The 21,960-nt window shown below is 37.8% G+C and overlaps 1 protein-coding gene across 2 annotated transcripts in view; it reads right to left on the bottom strand.

The window, feature by feature from the left end:
* Nucleotides 1–12,915: 12,915 nt before the first annotated feature.
* LOC149251259 (uncharacterized) overlaps nucleotides 12,916–21,960 on the bottom strand; it is a 33,589-nt gene continuing 24,544 nt past the window's right edge. Inside the window, exon 2 of one of the 2 annotated variants that reach the window (XM_089459317.1) lies at nucleotides 12,916–13,433. In XM_089459317.1, the coding sequence (XP_089315443.1) occupies nucleotides 13,134–13,409 (276 nt within the window). In that variant the 5' untranslated portion in view covers nucleotides 13,410–13,433 and the 3' untranslated portion in view covers nucleotides 12,916–13,133. Of the gene's footprint in view, nucleotides 13,440–21,960 lie in introns of both variants that reach the window. The other variant, XM_089459316.1, reaches the window with a different exon arrangement.

A 21,960-nucleotide genomic window follows, 5' to 3' on the forward strand; every position in this document is an offset into this window, starting at 1 on the left:
CACACAGTTTGGAGGCCAACTTTGAAGAGGATGGCAAGTGCTTGTCGTTGGAGGGCTATCTAGAGATATACATTGACTCATGCTCAAGGAGAGCTCTTCATACATGGCATTGACTCTTTGACTTAATGATAAATCCTAAAGCTCTCAATGGGAGCCATCTAGAAATAAAAACTCTTGCTCATGAAACCCATGAAGCAAGGCATTACAAAAATAATTTTATTCTTTTATTTCATCATTTACAAAGATCATAATTACATGTCATTATTAAGACCGAACCTAGTTACATTTTACAACACTCCCTCTTAACTAGGGAGGTATTCATAATGGTACTTGGTCATTCTCAATTTGAAGAATCTCTCATAAGAAGAATTTGGATTTGTAACTCATTTGTATAGCATCATACATATAGCAAGGCCTTGACTAAAAACTCTTCTCTCCATAAGATCAGAGCAAAATGATGTCAAGACCAATTATTTATAGCCATCCTCGTCATGGTCTCTCTTAGAACATACCCCACCCGGGTTCTCTCAGGATATGCTTCATGAAGACTATTCTTTTATTGGACTCCCCAGTCCCCAAAAGAATATCGGTCCCCCATGACTACTCTTCCATGGGATTCCCTATCTCATCCCACCAGAGCATTGGATGCCAAATGATTACACAATCCTCCATTTTGTCTTCTCAGGTGAAGCACAGAACAACATGTCTATCGCTCCTTATACCAGGAGGTCATATTCCATTAATGTACACCTAAGCTTCCGGCTTAGGAATTTCTAAGTTTCTTCCAAGTAAGAAACTTCTTCTCAATCTCCCTCTTAACCAAGGACCTATAGCAGCTCTTCATGTGGAGATCCTAAAACAATCAGTTGCATGAAGAGCTCCTTTCTTCGATGTCGTGAATTTCTTTAATGGAGTCTTCAACTCTTAGGAACTTCTATATATAGAGCACAGATCATCCATCACTTTTTTCCATCAGTTAGTCATGTCCCTAACTCATCATAAAGTGATCCATCATATTTTCCATCTAGGTTTGCTTCATGTCATTCTGCTTTCATACCATATTTCCGAAAGAACATTACATCCTTCCATATGGTTTGCTTGGAGGTCATTCACAGATCTTCCTTTTAAAATTTCTACATAAGCCCAACCAGAGGTTAGTTCAAAAATAATCAATGTACACTTCAAATTAGAATTACCTTTGTGATGATATTTCACCATGACATCTTCCTGTAAGTATCATCATCCTTCATGCAGATTGACACATCTCCCACAGATGTTTAGTGTCAAGGGTCTCTATCTTTTCCCAACTTCCATCAGAGTCTTCACATCCTTCCGGGAGATCTTCTAGTCAAATCTTCTTGGACTTAGGATGTTGAATTATTTCTTCCTTTGTTGCATATTATCACGATCTCTTCCTATTGCTTCATTCCCAGGGACTTCCAATCAGAGTTCCTCAATCGTAGTCAACCACCTCATACTTCATGTGAGGACATATTATGTTCATTTCATCTAGTGTGACTCATGCCTTACAACATTCTTTCATAGGAGGAGATTCATTTCCTTTGATCGTGCTTCTCAAAATAGTAGTGATCCTTGTTACCTGTAACTATATGATATGATTTTATAATATTAAATACAAGCATACATACCTCATTTTACCTTTTGGTCATCTAGGCTTCTTTCAGCAGCTTCCTTGATTGAAAAGATCTTCATCCCCTTGATCTTATTCATCTCTTATGTCATCATACCATCATCCCATGAACTCCACAAGTAGGATTTCATGGTGAAACACTTGCTTCCTCTCTGGATCGGCGAATCCTCCAATGAGGATTCCATCTTGCATATCCTTATTCAGCGCATGTTTCCCTTTTTAAACTAATGTATGATGGGACTTGTCCTGGATGAATTCTTCCTTTGATCTTCCAATGAGGTCACCAAGAGCTATAGCCTTCAAAGTTGACTACCATAGATTTTGTCCCAACGATCCTTCATGTTTCCCTATGGTGATGTCACGAGCTCTTGCTTCTAATGATTCTCTTCCTTGGACTTTCTTCTTTCAGCTTCCTCCATTTCTTCAGTGAAATGGACTTCTTCCCTATTGTCCTTCTTAAGCTAAGGACAATATTTCCTGTAATTTTCATAGTCTTTGCATTCATAGCATTGAATCTCAGCGGTGCTCTTCTTTCATAATTTTCCAAACTTCCTTTCCTTCCAGGAAATGTTTGAGTCCTTACCCTTCAGCACTTTTGCCTTCAATTTATCATCTTCTATCTCGCATAGAAATCACAAGTTGTTGAATGAGGTAACTTTCTTATCCCATAGATATTTGTTACCTTGATTATCAGTTAGTGCATTATATATCAATGATGATTATATTCTTTCCTAGATCTTAAAGATGAGATCTTATGAAGATGTCCTTCATCCTTTGATGTCTTTACTTTTGTGTAGATCAAATGTGACCTTCTTTATCGTACCTTCAGAGAATGATTTTATCATATGCATCTCTTTGATGTCTCCAATATTACTATATGAGGGGATCTTTCATAAGTATCTCTTTCCATGAATTCAGAGGAGACCTTTTGATATGTTCAATGACTTCAACTTCTTAGAGGACTATTTATATCCTCCTTTTTCATGCAAGGAATTTTGATGACCCAACCATCTTATAGATCTTCTTGCAAACATGAAGTCATTTTACCAAATTTAATTAAAGAGTGAAAGATACTTACTTGACAAGTGAAGATGATATCTTCACCTTGATCACTTTGATGATGGTTGAAGAAGATGTATTAGAACTCCCTCTTGGATGATCTTCCAAATGAAAAAGTCTTTCTTCAGTAGAGAAGGTTGCTTCTTTTGATGAGAACGATTTGTTGCTTCTTTGGATGAAATTCTTCAAGGACAAGGAGAGGATCCTTGCTTGCTTTATAACCTTGAAAATGATGGCAATGCTTTCTTGGCTTCAATATACTTCGACTTTTCTTGTTGTGTAGATCAGAAATGCTTCTAGGGTTTCGAATTTCCCCAATATGATGTGATCTTATTCTTTAAAGTCCTTCGAGTTATCTTGCCTTGTAGACAACTTGATGAGGGTCTTTGTGGCCTTTTGATGATAACTATAGAAACAAAATCTCTTGTTGTTGCAAACTACTTCTTCAATCTAGAGTTTGATTCTTCAGTGTAGATCTTGTTCTTTTGCTTTGATAGCCTTCAACTTGCTTTGACGCCTTTCCTTGAAACTTGAACCTTGAATGTCTCTTTGATTAGATGCCCTTCCTCTGACTTCAACACCTTAGCTCTGATACCATGTTGAGAAATCTAGGACATTAGTGTTAGTTGATTTCTCTTCCATTAGTGACTGCTTGTGAATGCTTTTTACTTCTTTATATTAATATCTTCTTCACATTAGATTATTAGTGTTCTTCTTCATCAAACAGTAACCAATGCATGAACATAAATAGACAAGAGACACAGCATGTAGGCATGAGCCAACGCCAAAACCTCCCACTCTTTGAGAGGAAAACCCACACAAATTCTTCTTATAGAGATTCCAATTGACGAATACCAAGACCAAGACCCTTGACCTATTAGCCACTCCATGACCAAGACACTGCTTCTCTTGATTGTCTTTTCTTATTTGTGATTCTTCCTTCGCTTCGACCTTATTTGCATCTTCACTTGATTGTCTTACCAAGATCCTTTCATCACTGTCTTCAAGATTTTCTTCTCAATGTAATGTCCTTTATAGACATGTGTGGTTGTGGTACCTTATGAACTGTATAGAGATTTGAATTCTTCCTTTAGACACCCAATCTCTTCCTCTATCTGATAAACTGAGCTCTGCTCTCACATCTGAATCATAGAGATGCTCCAAATCACCATCACCAAAAACTCAGAGAGGATATCTGAACTTGTTGACTGTGTTATGTTAATCTTTGTTGTCTACATTCAAGAGGGATCTGAATTCCCTTCTCCATAGAACTACGATCATGAAACCTTCAACAGTAACCTCTACCGAAATATGTATGATTTGAATTCTTCTAATGTTTTAGCTCAGCAAAATCTCAGAGATGTGAAGTACTGTACTTCTGCGATTATGCACTGAAATTGCAAAGGTATCCGAGATTTATGAACTGTCCTTTTGCGAATACCATAGCCACATATATATAGTGGTATGTCCCATGTATTTAAGCCGACATGACAGAGCGAATGGTTTTTTCTATTGATGTCAGCCTACATGATATCTTCCACACAGTTTGGAGGTTGACTTTGAAGAGGATGACATATACATAGACTCATATTCATTGGAGGGCTATCTAGACATATACATAGACTCATATACATTGACTCATGCTCAAGAAGAGCTCTTCATATATGACATTGACTCTTTGACTTAATGATAAATCCTAAAGCTCTCAATGGGAGTCATCTAGAAATAAAAACTCTTTCTCATGAAATCCATGAAGCAAGGCATTACAAAAATAATTTTGTTCTTTTATTTCATCATTTACAAAGATCATAATTACATGTCATTATGAAGACCGAACCTAGTTACATTTTACAACAGATCTAATCAAAATAGTATATGCAATTTGTGATTAAGATGAACTCATCCAAACAATTGATGTAAGTTGTGAAATCGAGGAGCTAATATAGCAGATTGATGCAACAAGTTGTACAGAAAACCTTATCCAAAAGTGTGATGCAATATGTAACACAAATGAGAATGCAGATGGTCGATGCATCTTGTAATACAGAAGACCTAATGGAAATGAAATATTTTAGTCAATTCATGAAAGAAATAGTGATTGCAGACAAGTCAAAAGGACAGAAGGATGGCAGCAGTGAAAGTGAAAATGTTAAAGAACAATATCAAGAGCTTTCTAAGATGGTTGTCAACCCATGGGAAGTAATATCAATCAACACGGCATGGATTGGGATACATCAAATAAAACAGCTTTCACATTCCAAATTACTCTAAACCAATTCAGTTTGTGAGTGTTGGATTTCTTGAAGAAATTAGGAGTATTGATAAAAAGTGTCAGCATTGTTGAAGAGACGGTCATATGGAGAGTTAGTGTCCTCATCTCCATCCTTATCTTCATTGTGGAAAGACAATAAATTCTCATAAAAATATCGAAAGCAAGAGGTTAAGAAAATACTTGATAGATGGATAAATTCTTGAAGATGGAATCAAGAGGTAAAATAACTGAGTCAGTGTTATGGCATGGTCAAAATAGAGGTAAAGGTAGAAAAAAGAAGTCACTGATGGTACACTTCACACCTAAAAGGGGAGAAGCACAATGATTAAAGAAATTATCCTACACCTTTAAGGGTAAGGGGAAGGGGGCAAGGGCGAAGGGGGAGTAAATTGATGAAGTGAAGACGGTTAGTTGTAAACCAAAAACCATCACATATTCAAAGCAAAATGGTTAGTTGTCATCTAGAAACCACCAGTTTTCATGGAAAATGGTTCAACCAACAAAACTACCACCTAAAGAATCAAAAGTCCTAACTTTGATCATATCCATAATGAACTATTGAAAAACTTCTCACCTTGCACCTAACAAGGGGAAATATCATATATCATGCTTCAAGATTCGAAATCAATCAAAATCAATAACCATTTGAGAATTCCAGCATAACAACTTGTCTCAAAAACAATAATTTCAGTTATTCATTGGGAATGTTCAAACATAGCAACTATTCACTTCCAAACATCCAGATATTGGCAATTTTTCAGGCATATCTTCATCCAAGCTCAGTTTAGTAGTTTCAAATTGAAGATGACAAAATTTATTGATAAAATCATTAAGACTTGTGATTGAGAAGAGGTGGGGGGAGTAGGGAATGTTAGATTGTGAATCCCTAAGAAATCAAAAAGCACATGACCATATTGTCATTAGTTGTAATTCTTATCTTGATGAGGTGTTATCATGATCCATTGATAAGTTGTCAATGAAATCTAGATCTAGATCTAAAAGATAAAATTGATGTATTATAATTCATATCATGGGATCAATACAAGGTGCAATAGAATGGTTTAAGGCATTTTCCGCCACTTTTCTTGTCTTGTATCGCTCGTGTCTAATTCTTAACAACCCAATTCTTGCACCAATGGCTTCAAGTAACTACCTATGTTGTTGCATGCTAACAAAAGAGGTTTGGGCCATGAAATGAAACCTCTACACCAACAATCGAAATCCAATCAATACAAAAGACAACCTAATTCGCATTTCTTTGTAATTTGCAAGGTGCAACACCTTATAGGAAAATCACTTTATGGATATGGAAATGAAGAGAGAAGAATGCAAGTTGGAGTAAGATGAGCCACTATAAGTAGTTGTGAACCAAGACATGGAAGATTAGGCCTCCTTGGACCACCTCAAAGAGAAGAATGTGAAATTAGAGGAGTTGGTTGTGGCCCTTTCAAACTTAGTTATACGAGATCCCAATTCTATGGGATACCTTGCCATGGAGTGAATTTTGCCTCAGCCTATGATGCTAAGCCCATGGAAGAACCTAACAACAAAACCTAGGTGGAATTAGTTGTTAGTGTTGCGATGAGGTACAAATTTATCTATCTTGGATGTGAATTATCATTTTATGTTTTGATTGGTCAACATGTTAGTGTACATACCACCTCTAGGGCAGAAGAACATTCCTATTTTTTATTAAAAAGCCTCGTTGAATGGAACTTCTACAAACAAGAATTATATTTTTGTAACTTGTTCTGAATGTTGAATGTTGATGGAGTTAGACCGAGTGAAGTTTCTATACCTTCTTGTGGTTAATATATATATATATATATATATATATATATATATATATTGTTATGAAACCAGCTCAAGAAAAGATAGATCAACACCTTAGAATTCAGCCTCTTCGAGGGGGCAACCTCCTTTACATTACATAAATGAACAATTCTTGGATGATACAAATGAAAAGACCTCCTTTCTATATATAGGAGTCTAATGGGTCATAACATAATCAGAGCCGAAATAACAATAATAATGTAAGGGCACAATAATAACAATAGTGGGCTTCTATGGGGTACAATAGTAACAATATGGGCACTACATGGGTACATCAATATAATAAGTGGGTTGTACTAATAACAATAAGGGGTTACACTAGTAGTATAGGGGCCTAACATGCCCCTCTCCTTCAAAAAGCGTTGTCCTCAACGCTTGAGTAGTTCTTGATGCTTCTGTATAAAATTCTTGTCCTCCCATGTGGAATCTTCAAAGGGTAAGTTCTTCCACTTGATGAGATACTCTGAAATTGATCGATTTCGTAGCCGTCGGGTTCTCGTTTCTGTGACTGCTCCAGGTTCCAATATGATTTTTCCTTCCTCTTCAATTTCTGGCAATATTGTTTGGATTGGGATCTTTTGCAACTTTTGAATAAGTGGCCATACTTCTTTGTCCTTCTTCCATTCATCCCTTGCTTCGTTTATCCAATCTGGTTAGATAATAGAAATAGCACAAAACAATGCTTCCACATCCTCATCCTTGAAGAGTCTTCCCATTCGGTAAGGTCGCCATTTTTTAAGTGCATGTCCTTCTCATAAATAGCTTGCTTTAGATGTAGCTGTAAAAATACCCAACCACCTACACAAAACATTTTTCACTATGATGTTGATCTACCTGTTGTTTCATTTGATTTTGCACCGAAGTGGCGTTATCCTTTAAAAGTTGGAGAACTTGTTGTTGATGCTCGATGTGATCTTTCACTGCTTGAACGTTTTTCTTCTTGATATGTCCTTCTATCTTTAGAGTTTGAGGAGTGGTAATTTCTTCCAATCCTTTACAAGATATGGTCGGATTCATTTCTTGACGCTCGATGTGATCTTTCACTTCTTGAACATTTTTCTTCTTGATATGTCTTTCTATCTTGATAGTTTGAGGAGTGGTAATTCTGACTAATGAATTACAAGATATGGTTGGATTCATTTCTTCTTTCTTGATGTGATCTTTCACTTCTTGCACCTTTTTCTTCTTGATATGTCCTTCTATCTTGAGAGTTTGGGGAGTGGTCATTCTTGCCAATAGTTTACAAGATATGGTCTGATTCATTTCTTCTTTCTCTAGGGTTGGGTCCTGGCATATATCCTCTTCTTTTGATGTTTCTTGATCCTTTTCTTCCTCCTCTTCATACTCTATGTAAAATAATTTCTTCTCAGCACACTTATGACCTTTAGTGCATTTGCTATCACAATTGTAACAAAGCTATTTTTCTCTTTTTTCTTCCAATTGTTGTGGTGTAACCCTTGTAGGTTGTGGAAGGCTAGGAGAAACAACACTTCCATCTTTATAGTTATGAGGGGTAGACTTCCTTGTTGCCATAATTTTACTTTCAAATATGTCACAAAGCACTTTTATTCTTTCCAATTGTTGTGGTGTTGCTCCAAAAAAGGTGTTGCTCTTTGTATCCTCATAATGTGCTATCATTTCCTCCATGAGAATTGACCACGTAACAAGTTGTTTATGAGAACAAAGCCCTTTATACCATAAAAATTGATCTGGTTCTAAATATTGAGATGCAATACATACCTTTTGTAACAGTGGTACACCATGTAGATCAAAATATTGCTCCATCTGAAGTATCCAATTTACCGGATCCTTGCCATCAAACTTCCTCATCTTGCTTTTTCTTGATTTTAGGGCCTCGATATTGAAATGACTATAACTCTATACTTTCGGATATTTAAGTTCTGAAATTGCTACCTGTAGTAGCCCTCTGTGTCCTCTTTCCAATGCCACCAGTCTGATCCAAATTGGATTCTCCAAGAAAAAGTTATGCACAATCTCCCAAGATGACCTGATTATAGACCTTTCCAGAAGAGCAAACTTGTATGAAGTGCCACGTCTCAATTTTTTGACTTTTGGCTTTGAAAAAGATATACAAGAAACTACAGTCCGTCCTCTTTCTGTACCTTCTTATGAAATTTCAATCTGATCCCCAAAGAGAAAGTTATGACGATTTTCCCCAGGTCACCTGTTTTGAATGTAATTCAGGAGTCTGCAAAAAAACCAACTTCCTCAGATCATATCTTCGCAAATATCGCGCAAAAAGTTCTGAAACTCGGACCCAAGGTTTAGCGTGATTTCTTCTCAAATGGGTTTTTTTTGCGACTTCTGAAACGTCACAGAAAAAAAGTTATAGCGAAAATGCCATGATGACTTGTTTGGAGCAGCGAAACCCTAGAATCCAAAGCTCTGATACCAAATGTTATGAAACCAGCTCAAGAAAAGATAGAAAAGATAGATCAACGCCTTAGAATTCAGCCTCTTCGAGGGGGCAACCTCCTTTACATTACATAAATGAACAATTCTTGGATGATACAAATGAAAAGACCTCCTTTCTATATATAGGAGTCTAAGGGATCATAACATAATCAGAGCCGACATAACAATAATAATGTAAGGGCACAATAATAACAATAGTAGGCTTCTATGGGGTACAATAGTAACAATATGGGCACTACATGGGTACATCAAGGGGGTTGTACTAATAACAATAAGGGGTTACACTAGTAGTATAGGGGCCTAATACACACACACACACACACACACACACACATATATATATATATTGTTTATTTTTTAACTGAAGAATTGTGTTTTCTCTTCAATTTATCGTGAGTCATGTTATATAGATTATATATGTAGTATTGTTTTTATATTTTTTATAGCTAAGTTTTTATATATAGTATATATTTTCAGAATATTCAGAAAATAATTATGAACCATTTCATTTATATTTAAGAAATCATTTTTTACAAGCCTTGATCTATCTTAACCCTGGATCTATCAAGCACCGAGAGGGATCAAATCTCTTTTCACTTTAAAATAGGTTTTTATCTCAATAGATTTGGTCCCTCGTGCCCCACAAATCTAGGGTTAAGATGGATCTAGACTGGGTCATTAAATTTAAATATGGCCATGGAATCATTATTAGTATCTGCCAAGGCAAGGCTCATTTATTGATCACTATTAGTTTATCATTGACTAATACAAATTATAATGTTTAACTTTGAAAAATAAATATTTATTTTTCAATATTATTAAAAAAATAATTTCCAAACATTCGATTAGACCATAACTTGAAGGTCTTATTGCAGCCGTTGCACAATATAATGCCATGTGGATAATTGCCTTACATTTTTTATGCCACAATGTATGGATATGGTTGCAATATCCGTGCATGATTTTTAGATATTTGTACTTCCCACCATAATTTAAGCAAGTCTTTGCATAAAAAATGGATAAGAATAAGATGTAAAAAATATACTTGAAGCAGTTACTTCCCACCATTACCCACCATTATTTATGTTTTCTTCAGCACTTATGTAAAAGTAAAATTGTAAATGTGTAGACTTACTAGTGGTTACTACCCACCAACATTTATTTACTTATCCACTTCACATCTCAATTTATTAGTTATTGCTAAAGCAAGACAATGGGATCATTTGTCATGATTTGCCTATCAACCATTATTAATTTAGCATTGACCAATATAGCTTATAATTATTTATGCAATTTTTCCCAGAGCATAGTTCCTAATTTGAGTTGAAGGAGCTAAGCTACCCTACAAAACAAAATTACAATATAACAAATTGAATTTTATTACTTTTAATTTTTTATTATTGAACCAAGATTTAAATGTTTACACTACAACATCTCAACCATAATCGGTTCTATATTACTTTTAACCTTTTATTATTTTAAATTTAATTGACATATAAATGTTAAATATTGATGTTAAATGTTAAACATTTACACCTACACATCTACCCTTATACTAGTTTGTAGAGCACCCCTCGGCATAAGAATAAAAAATCAAAATTGTTTATAGAATTTATTACTTAGGATGTTTCAACATTTTGGATATATTCATGCAGTAAATTTATTAGGTAAATAGCCAACATTATATCATTTCACATTGATTTAATGAATGTGTTTAACAGAAAATTCATATTTAAATACTCTAAACAAAGATATATATAAACTCGTTATTCTATTTTCAATTTAAATGCAGTATACATTAAAAACATTCACAACAAATCATGTTTATATGAACTTATTATTCTAGTTTCAATTTTAAATACAGTATACATTAAAAACATTCGCAGATCATGTTATTTTATTCTCAAATCTCAATTTGAATATCACATTTAGTTGCATCCTTTACACAATAAAACATTCCCAACAGATCATCCAAATTTTTTGTTTAGTACGTGGGAGAGGTCAAAAATTCAAGATTTTTGAGAAGATTTCAAAAAAACCATGTTAAACATAGAGAGTTCAATTTCCTTTTGAATATTAAACACTAGTCTTAATCTGGATGTCAAAAAACCATCTTAAAAATTATTTTATCTGAGAAATCGATCAGAAAAGACAGACTGAGATTCAAAATATTACTTTCATAAGCCAAATAATGTAGTCTAACAGTAAAATGGCTCAAAGCACAGATGCATGTCGCAAGTTCCATCCCTCCACACTCCAAACTTCTTGGAGGATGTAATCAAAGCCATAGCAGCCACTGTTAGAATCTCCTTCATAAGCGTGCTATACTCATGCTAATCTACCGCCTCTATGAATCTTTTGCACTGCTGTTGTGCTATGAACTTGCATGGTGAATAGAGAGGGTGATTGGGGACAACTAATATGGCTGGGCCATTCACTTTTGAATGGTATCATGTACGTTTGGAGCTGACCAAAATAAAATGATATAAACCCATGGCTGAATAGCAAAGCTTTGCTAGAGAGACCAATGGAGCAACATCGCTAGAAAAACTGTATTTGCCTAGATTATCTGACAAAGGTAACAAGATACTATCTCTGCGGTAAGTCACTCTAAATATAGCGTTTGGATACTTTTCCAAATAGCATGTCATCTTGTTGTAGCTCATGATATTCCTGCCTTGCATCCTAGATACGCTCGTACATTTGTTCTGAGTCATCACTGTAAATTTTACTTTCCAATTTGCTGGCTTGTTGAGACTTCGTGGGAAAATTTGCACAACGGTGGTGAATTCTTCCCAATTCTCTGACTTCTCACCTTTACATATTTATTACTCACTTGAATGGCAAAAAAAATGAAACCCTACGTATGGTTGCAGTTCTAAACAATGCCAGAAACGGACTTCCTAAACATAAGGGTACTGCTTCATAATAAAGTAAATATTAGAAATGATAGGAATAATCTTGAAAATGAATGCACTCCAGCATAAATTTAGAATAAACATCTAGCTGAAGGGAATCCCAATAACATAATTAAATCTCATCACATAACACAGCAAGCAACATAGAGCTTTCTCACCTCTGGTACGGGTTGACATCACAAATATGAGCGTATTAAGGATTTCTCTAGAAGCCTATGCAATGACAATGGCCTCTAACTTCTGACTCCCCATACCAAATTTATTGGTAAGGTAGTTGACCAGGAGCTAGTCATTCTAGACAAACAAAATGCAAAGGGCTCAGAAGTGAAATGCAGGAGGATTGTTGAACTTCACGTATGGAAAAAAATATGTGACAACATGCATTCGAACATAACAACTAAAAATTAAGAGTTTCATCCATTATTTATTGTACTAAATCATTATAAAGAGCTTCTTTTCAATCCATGAGCACTGCAGCATAGAACACAATTTCAAGACGCTGACATTCGCTATGGCCCAAGCTGAACTCTACACCAATTCTCTTGCAACGTATGCCACTAGCGCTGCCCTTCTTAATGCAATGCATTACTTTCTCATTCATCTTGGCAAGAGTCATGCAGAAGTAATTCATCTACCATGCAAAGCAACATGAAATTTCTGGTGTGTGATTTATATTTTAAATGCGTCACAAAATATCTTTTGCGCAATGTTGGAAACTTGTTAGCATCACAAGGCCAATGTGCATATTAAAAACTAAATATGTTATCCGATAGAATGAATTTGATAAAAGGCTATGAAGAAACCAAAAAAGACTAAGGAACCAAGTTTATAGTCTTTCTGTTCTGGAAAGGAAAGAAACCGAAATTGCAACAAAATAAAGTCAGCCTGTATCTGTAACTTTGACAGCTATCCATAAACAAGAGACAAGGAAAACTCTGATACTATTAAGACTATTACGACAATTCTATTTGAGCTTCTTTGATCTTTTAGGAAGTTGACTGGGCTTTGAATCTTCTTCTTCAGATGAGCTCTCTTGGACTTCATCAGGTACATCTGTTGGAGCATTATGACGAATCAGATAATCCTTAAATGTACTCATGCACTGTTCTTTGAGTTTAACAAGCCTATCTGAAAGCAATCCATCATGCTCAAAACCAGTGAAAACATACTGCTCTGAGCCAAGTGACAGACTAGCTTTAACACACGGTTGGGGTGCCTTATTTAAATCCTGACTGTCCATTGCATCGAGAGTAGTAGCACACAGCTATTTCTGCCAAAAGCAAGCCAATTAGAACAACCAGTCAACACAGTTGCACCACACATAAATATTAATGTTTGGCTAAGTACAGAAACTTTTGAAGTGTAGACCAAAATAGTGATGCTATTGATTTTTTTATTTTGCCCTTTTTCTTCAGCAAAAAATGGGTCTTATATTACAAGGATTAAAAATACAGGGAAGGGCTTCATTTTGGCAGAAATAAATTAAGATGATCAACAAGATAGCTGATATGAGCACCACATCAGCTGTGGAAAGATGTGTAAATACAAGTAAAAGATAACAGGACAAGTATGCAAACATGAGAATATTGTCCAAACTGTACAAACTATACGTGATTTACTGCCATTTGTCTTGTCTGTATGTAGAAGTACAAATTGTGAGAGTGATCAAGTTTGACCAAGTCTCCAATTAAATACAATAAAAATAGGTTAGTGATCAATTTGAGCCAAGTCACCCAAAAGTACAAAAGATAACAATCTGGGTTGGATTGAGAACAAAGAGCATGCACTATTGCAGATAGAACACAAATACATTATTGAAAGCAAAGTATTGAAATGAAAACCAGATGAAAAACAATGCAATATACATAGCAATACAAAATGGCTAGAATGGTGGTAGCTTATCTTTGAGAAGAGATGTGATGCCTACACTCATTCACAAAAATATTAGAATAACCCATAACAAGAAGCTTCAACTACATTTTATAATGATGCCAACCAAACCAAAGGAAAAAAAACCTAAAATGCAAGAACCCTAACCCTGGCATGATTAGGGTTGAGCAGAAATGTTGAGCTTGACAAATCTAATGCCTAGGAAAAGGAGAAGCTTTGTCAAGATCATGACTTTTCACTCATTTGTTGTATTTTGGGTCTTCATTAGCTCATTAGAGAGAATATTAGTACATTGAGTTGGCTCCTTGATCTTTGGGCATAGGTGCCCCCAAAAACGCACAAGGAAGCCCTAAAAAATGTGTCAAAAAATCATGATCGAAAATTGCTAGTATCAAGGTCGTTTTTGAGAGAATCTCAAATGGTTACCAAGATTAGTCCTTCTCCTTTGACTAGTAATGGTCCCCACTGCATCAAGTTCCTATACCAAATAGGGTAACTTCAGATAAATCCAGTTCCTAGTAAACCACTTAACTTGGTGAAGAAGTTGTGCTCATTTTTCAACTCGATAAAGTTGTATGTCTTACTGGAATGTGCTCTTCATATCGGTTCCATGTTTTGATCCACTAAAGCATGCTCAATGCAGTCATGGTTGAGCTCTACAATAGCCAAGTGTTCCACCACCTTTTAGGTGTCCAACAAGGGTAGAAAGTATCGTCCAAGCAGCTCCACATTAAGCACAAAGTGTAAACTGAGAAAGGGTGGAAAATTCATTTCAAAAGCATTCTCACCCACAACTTTGGTTATAGTGTAAGACCCATTTCAAAGCGATATAAGCTTCGCATGGGGGCTAGTGAGTTGCTCTTTCCACAAGTGCAACAATACCTTATCACCAATGTTGTTAGACTTTGATGCTTTTCAAACTTGGCTCGCTTGTGACTCGAAAAGACTCGATGACTCAACAAAGACTCTTTTCAAACTTAGCAAAGAGAAAAAATAAGTACTCAAAATAAGGTAAATTTTGTGCACAAAAAAATATATTAAAAACCCTCCAATCTGAGGCCAAGACTCGAGTTTAGCAAGTAAGGACTCTACCAAGCAAGACACTAGGGGGTGCTTGTCCCAATATTGACTTGGTAAGACTCCGCCAAACTTGGACTCTAAAAAGAATCCAACAACATTGTTTGTAACCAACTTGAAACTTGTGTGGAACCATATGTTGATCATGTTGTTGTTTGCACTGTGTTTGTGAAATTCTTGCTAAATGTTATGGATTTGTTCAATAGATTTTGTTGCTTTCTCTATCTCATTCTAAGCATGAGAGCACTCTTCTTGTGTTGATGCAATGGATGTAGCTACATGATTAGGGTAATGTAGGGAATGTAACACCTAAAAAGGGTTGCGATCAATAGAAGTGTAAAGGAGTTCTATTGTAGTTGCATTGAACATAAGGAAAGCTTTCATCTCATGCACATGGAAGCTTTGAGTTGTACATTCTATGGATATGTACAATCATCTTGTTGACTACCTCTATCCTCGAACTAGGAACGACAACGTAGCAAGGTTACTTAAAGTGTGCCCTCCCCAGCTCTAGGTGAGGATTCACATTCCGAATGGGTGCAGTCAAAGAGAGCCCTTGGAGCACGCTCCAAACCTTTTGGGCATATTCCTTGCCAATTTGAAAGCATAGTGCTCGCAAAGCTTGGAATTGTGATCACTCCACGCTCCCAAGACACTCCATGCATGCTCCTTTAGCCTGTTGAACACTCCCATGCAAACTTAAAAACTATATATTTTTTTATTCAAACTTTTGAGTTGAGGTGAGACCTAAGGTAGCTTTAGGGTTGAGGGGAAAGTGAGGATAAGACTAAAACACCTCTTCCCCCTCTTTTCCTCATTCTTTCATCTTGTTTACTTGAGCTTGGAGGAGAGAGGAGCTTTGTGAGAACATGGACAGAGCAAAGGAGAGCTTGGAGGAGTGAACAAAGAGGAGCTTGGAGGAGATAACAAAGGCTATCATCTATCTCCAACTTCTCAAGAGCTAAAGAGATAAGTTGAAACCCCAACTCCTCCTTTCCTTGTATTATTTGTTTGTGGTTTGTCCCTATTCTCCTACTCTTTCCCATTCCTTCTTCTCCTCATTTTATTGCAAGTTGTTCATCTAAGATATGAGAAAAATGGTGTTATTTTGGTTATCATCACATTTTGGTTCTCATAGTCTTGCTGGGGAATAGACGTTTTTACCACAAAATTTAGCAACCTAGTGCAAAGCCTCACTAGGCACTCTAGGTTAAGGGCAACAATGGGATCAACCACCATTGTCACCTTAGTAGTTGTTCCCTTGTTCTGTGAATAGATGTTATCCCCACAAGGGAGACTTCCCCAGCAGGTCTCAGAGATTTAAATAACTGAAGAATTCCTAGGATAAATACCGTCTAAGGACTCTATTAATTAGACACCCTAGAATAATATTCAATAAGGTAGGACACTAGGTGAAATCAGGTAGCTAGTTTAAAGAACATATGGCTAAGTATAGAGGACTAAGATAAGTCCTAGAGATGCTCAAAAAGATTCCAAACACATGCTACCATAAATTTAATGATTGTTGTTATAAATTAGGGTTTAAAATAAAGACAATTTATAGCATAATTAATGAAAAAAATAGCAGAAACAACTCACAATTAATGATAGCCCCAAGGGTTAGCTTAGTTGGTCAAGTTCCCGTTGCTAAGTACCTTGCTAGTTGGGAGGTAACGGGGTTGAATCTCCTCGACGCCCTTGGGGTTAGGCCCTGCTTGTTTGGACAATGAGTAGATCCCTTCGAGTTGATTTTCCTGGACTTTCCTGTGGATGTAGCACCCACCCAATGTCCATGAATCAGCTTAAAAAAAGTCCCAAGGGATAACCCAATTGGTCGAGTTCCCATTGCTAAGTACCTCGCCAATCGAGAGGTCAAGGGGTCAAATCTCCTCGACGCCCTTGGGGTTAGGCGTTGCTAGTTTGGCTGGTGGGTAGATCCCTTCAGGTTGATCTACCTAGATTTTTTGTGGATGTAGCTGATCCGGATCTTGGGAGGAGGCCCCCAAGATCTAAAAGATTGAAATGGATCTTGGGGGCAGAGACCCCCAAGATCTGAAAACTTGAATTGCCAGAAGAAAAAAAAAAAGGAGAATGCCCAATAAACAAAAACCACAAAGAAACTTTTTATTAAAACCGATAATAATTGTAAAGGCTACATTGTGGCAGACAATCTGTCCTTTTACAAAATGTGACTTGTTACTTATAGTATTTTTCAGTTACAATACCACGGGTCAATTCCATGGGTGAATGAATACCATGGGTGGATTTTACAATACCACGGGCGGATGCCATTTACAATACCATGGGTAAATTCCATGGGTCGATGAATAATATGGGTGGATGAGTACCATGAGTGGATTTTACAATACCACGAGCAGATGTCATTTACAATACCATAGGTAAATTCCATGGGTCGATGAATAGTATGGATGGATGAGTACCATGGGTTGATGCCATTTTCCATTCGGATCATTCCTCCCTCCTTAAGAAGCAATGGTCCCCATTGCGTAAAGTTCCCTCCTGCGAAGCCTTTGTGGAATATGAAGAGCCACTGAAGATAAGGGTTTTATGTGGTTAACCCAAAACCCTGATAAACGAAGATCCGAGGATAGAGATACCCTGTAATGCTTGTGACCAACTGTGATTCTGACAGTGTGCGGCCTAGCAAATGGACTTCGATGACAAGGATTTTATGCGGTTGACCCATAACCATGATGTTGGTTGCTGATGAAGTAGCAGGTGCCTACATAGCCTGGGGTGGGAGGGTGTTATCACTCAGGCTGTCCTTAAGCTCCGGAAAAGGATACGGCCGAGGTAACCACAGACCAACTTTGGACTGCAAGTTCTAGCCAACCTGCAATCAGAGAGGGCTCTCTCTTTTAGGTTTAGCTTTGTTTGGAAAGGATTTTAGGCTAGGTCTTGAGTTCAGAGGATTTTTGTTTTGTTTTTGGTGGGAAGGAAGACGTCTCAAGTAAAGAGGCAAAACATTGTCTGGTAAGTTTCAAACCATTGGGCGTGGAGTCAAGGAGTGGGACTGCTGGTGCATTTTCTTGGTCACAAGAGAAATAAGGAGCAAGGTAGCTGCTCATGAAACAACACTTAAAGCTTAAAAAGATGGAATGAGGGATAAGGAATGAGAGGCAACAAAGAATCTCTCACTCGGCTTAAAAGGGGGAAGGTGAATGAGCTCTGTCTAGGAGCAATTAAGAATTCCTAGACAACTGTCAAAGATGAATGGATTAGGGGGAAACATGAGCCATAGGGAATTCATATTCATTTCTAACCCAGATGAAAACATAAAGAAATAGCAGAAAATGAGCATAGAGGGCAGTTAAACCAATTCTACACTATTCTTTCTTTCTACTATTTTAGACGATGTATCAAATGGAAAAACAGAGGTAGGAAAACTTATTGAGTCATGTTGCAGCACAAGAATTCCAAATTCACTTCTTCAAAACCATTAGACACAGAGCAGACAATTTTTTCTCCAAGCCTTTCAGCAGTCTTTGATTATAGAAAACATATCAGGTATACAGTGCGAGTCTCTACTGAAGACTATCAACCAACCTCTCCTTTAACAATACAGAGGGTGGTATATATAGGGAAGATTTATCCAAAATTATCTATTACAGCCGACCTAACAGGTCTGGCAGAAAACTGATTACTTTTAACCTAATCTTATCCAGAAATAAATGCAAGAAAATATCTTTGGGCTATGCTGGGGGCAGCTGTATCAAAATGAGTTAATGTCTGTCCTGGTGGCTCTGTGCTGTTCATATGTCATAATTGTGCATTGGTCTTTGCACCCTTGCTGTTCGGCGGCATTGAATGCTTTGACTGTGATTTGAGAGCTAGGATGTGCTTACTCCTCTTGATTTGACTTTCTGGGGGGCTCATCAATGTTCAGGTGCTTCGAGCCTCCAAAAAATCTTCGGCTGATACTCTTTGGCTCTCCTTCTTCCTCTGATACTCTTTGGCAATCAATTGATGTTGTTCTGACGTGCTGTGGGTTAAATCATCATTTAATGGCCGTTGTTCAACCTCTGTTTCCTTCAAAACTGTTTTCTGCTCCTTCCTGAGTGCCTCGCAAAGAAAAACGGCTCATTCGACGCCTTTCGGGCTTGCTGGGGGCCGCAAAATAAAAAGATTCCCTGAAGATTCCCCATTAGGCGCAAATCGCTCATCAAAAATTGCCTCAGAATCTGATTTCGGGGCCCCGAAGTGCGATTTTTGCCCTTCACGCCAGAAAAGTGCTGATGCCGTCAGCATGACATGACGTTGTACGGCGGGTGACGTCAGCATGATGACATGGCAGGATGATGTCAGCATGACATCATCATGTACGGACGGTGACGTGGCATGACACGTGGCAAGGGGCCACGCAGGCAGATGACTCGACATGTGACTGGGCAGAGGGGGGGGGTGACGTAAGCGGCGTCGTCACCGCGTAGGAGGCGGTAAGTGGTTTTGTGGCGCACCACCTTTGAAGGGGGAGCGGTTTTGTCAGAGGGGGCTCCGCCACTGCCCAGCGCTTGACGCGTGGCGGGAGGTACGGCGATAATACCGCCCATCTCCCGGACGCTAAAGCTCGGGTGCTTTGGAGATGGGACGGCCCGCCAACCGTCGATCTGGGCGCAGGACGATCGGACGGCTGGCGGCGAATGTGAAGCGGCAGGAAGTTAGGGCGGGGAATATCCAAGGAATATTCCGAAGTTAATATGCGCGCGGCGGGGTTTTAGACTTAGGGAATGGGGGTTATGGGGTTGAAAATGCGCGGGGTTTTTAGGGTTTTTAGGGCTAGGGAAGAGGCTGTTAGCATGACCAGGTGTCATCTAACCCCTGTGATGACTCGGATGGGCTAAAAACAGCCCCGAATGGACCGTTTTTTCCCGGACTTACAAAAATATGGCTACATTGCCAGGGGGGGATATTTATATAGGGGATTTTTATATACAAAGTTTTAATAGGGGAAAGGGGAAAACTGATAGGGAGTTATATAATACTGTTAGTAGTTAATATGAAGGTGATAAGCAGGCGCCAAGGTCAGCGACCTTAGGCTAATTCTGGGAAAAAGAACTTGTAAAGAACTTAGATCCTTGAGTGAAGCAGATCTTCACCAAGGCAACTGATATGGATGATGATGAATCTAAGAGGAATCAAGCAGATCTTGACCTCTTTGGGAAGTTAGTAAGGGACTTGGGGAATTAGAAGAAGGGGAAAGTTAGTTATGTCCAGCTTTGAGCTCTCTTGAATGAAAACTGCCTGCACTGTGATCTGTTAAGATAAAGCACTTCAAAACACAAAATTGATTATCAATCATCATTCTGCAACCACAGCTACCTACCCAGCCTACTCACCTAACATTTTTTTCTTTTTCTTTGGGTGCACTTAGACTTGCAGACCCAAATTTACAATTTTCTTTTGAATTCCTCCTATCTAGATCTACACTTATTTCTGCCAGGGCCCAGATTAAACAGTTGGGTCCCTTTGATTTTCTACCTATCTACAAATCTGCCAAGATTAAACTGTTTGGACAGATACATTCTCTATATTCTAAAACAGGAAATTGAAACCTAGGAAGACCAAGATTAAGCTGTTTGGCTCTCCTTTAACTGAAAAACTCATCAAAAATGGAATACAGCGGTGGCATTTGGACCAGCACACTTCATGGCTCTTGTGGAAATATGGAACATTGTAGCTTGCAAAGTATGACATATTTGGAATGTGAAAATGTCAATCATGAAAAATGAATACCTGTTGTAGCAGGAGGCTAACAGTGGCTCCACTTGGGGATGGCTTTTCCTTGTGAAAAGCCAAGAACAACAGGTCAGACTGCCTTGTATTCAATTCCTGCTGTATTCTGCAAAATTTTTGCTTGGTCGGCTGCCTTATTAATCCTACCTACCTACCCTAACCAGCACTTACTTTGCCGTTAGGTAAAATGAAACAGCCAATGTAGCCATTTAAGCATTACAAACATGAATGGCCTTTGCTGCTTGTGCTTGCTGTTACCTGAAATGGAGATCTTGCAATCTGATTTGGCTTTGTTAATTTTTGAGAAGATCAGGTAACTGCTGACCTTCTTTGCTGAAATAAGAAACTGTACAAAAGGGTCCTGTAGCATATATACATTATTGCTGGACTGAACTAAAGAACTGTACAAAAGTTTGGGATAGCTATCATGCTTTAGAATTGGGGGATCATCAACCACTTGATATTGTGCTTCGCAGCCTGCTAGCAGAGAAGAGCAGTGATTTACCTCATCACACAGCTTGCCATCAGATGAATTCTGCAAAACATGGGATAGTACCTGTGATTCTTTGAAAGCTGGCTCAGATGGCACTTGACAGATTTGTGCTGACTGTTCTTTTTCTTCTTCAAATATCCGAGATGGCTGAAAATCAACAGGCAGGGAATCCAATTGAATTTTTTGGTCACATGCTGCCGCTTCTGAGTCTTCCTCAATCTGACATTCACTGGCACTTTGGGGCTGCAAATCTAGTGTTAATGCTTTAGGAGCAGGGCCTGGACTTTCCTCTAGCTGATCAGTAACAGAACATGGTGACACTTGATTATTAACGGCATGATATTTTTCCCTAATAAACTGAAAAGACTTGAAACAAAATGGTAAAGCTCCTTCACTGAAATCAACACATTCTGCATTTTCTTCCTTTTCTTCATAGCTGAGATGGGCATGCTGATCATTGTTTTCAGGCAGCTGATCCTGAACTGTGCTCTCTGCAAAAATAAGATGTAACTCTTCTGCAAGACTGATTTGGTCGTTAGGCTCACAGTCATCATCATACTGATCATATTTGGGCAGA

The sequence above is a fragment of the Pinus tabuliformis genome, chromosome 7 (genome assembly GCF_031772625.1).
Source record: "Pinus tabuliformis cultivar Carrire ecotype Pingquan chromosome 7, CPIR1, whole genome shotgun sequence".
In the NCBI taxonomy this organism is placed as follows: domain Eukaryota; kingdom Viridiplantae; phylum Streptophyta; class Pinopsida; order Pinales; family Pinaceae; genus Pinus; species Pinus tabuliformis.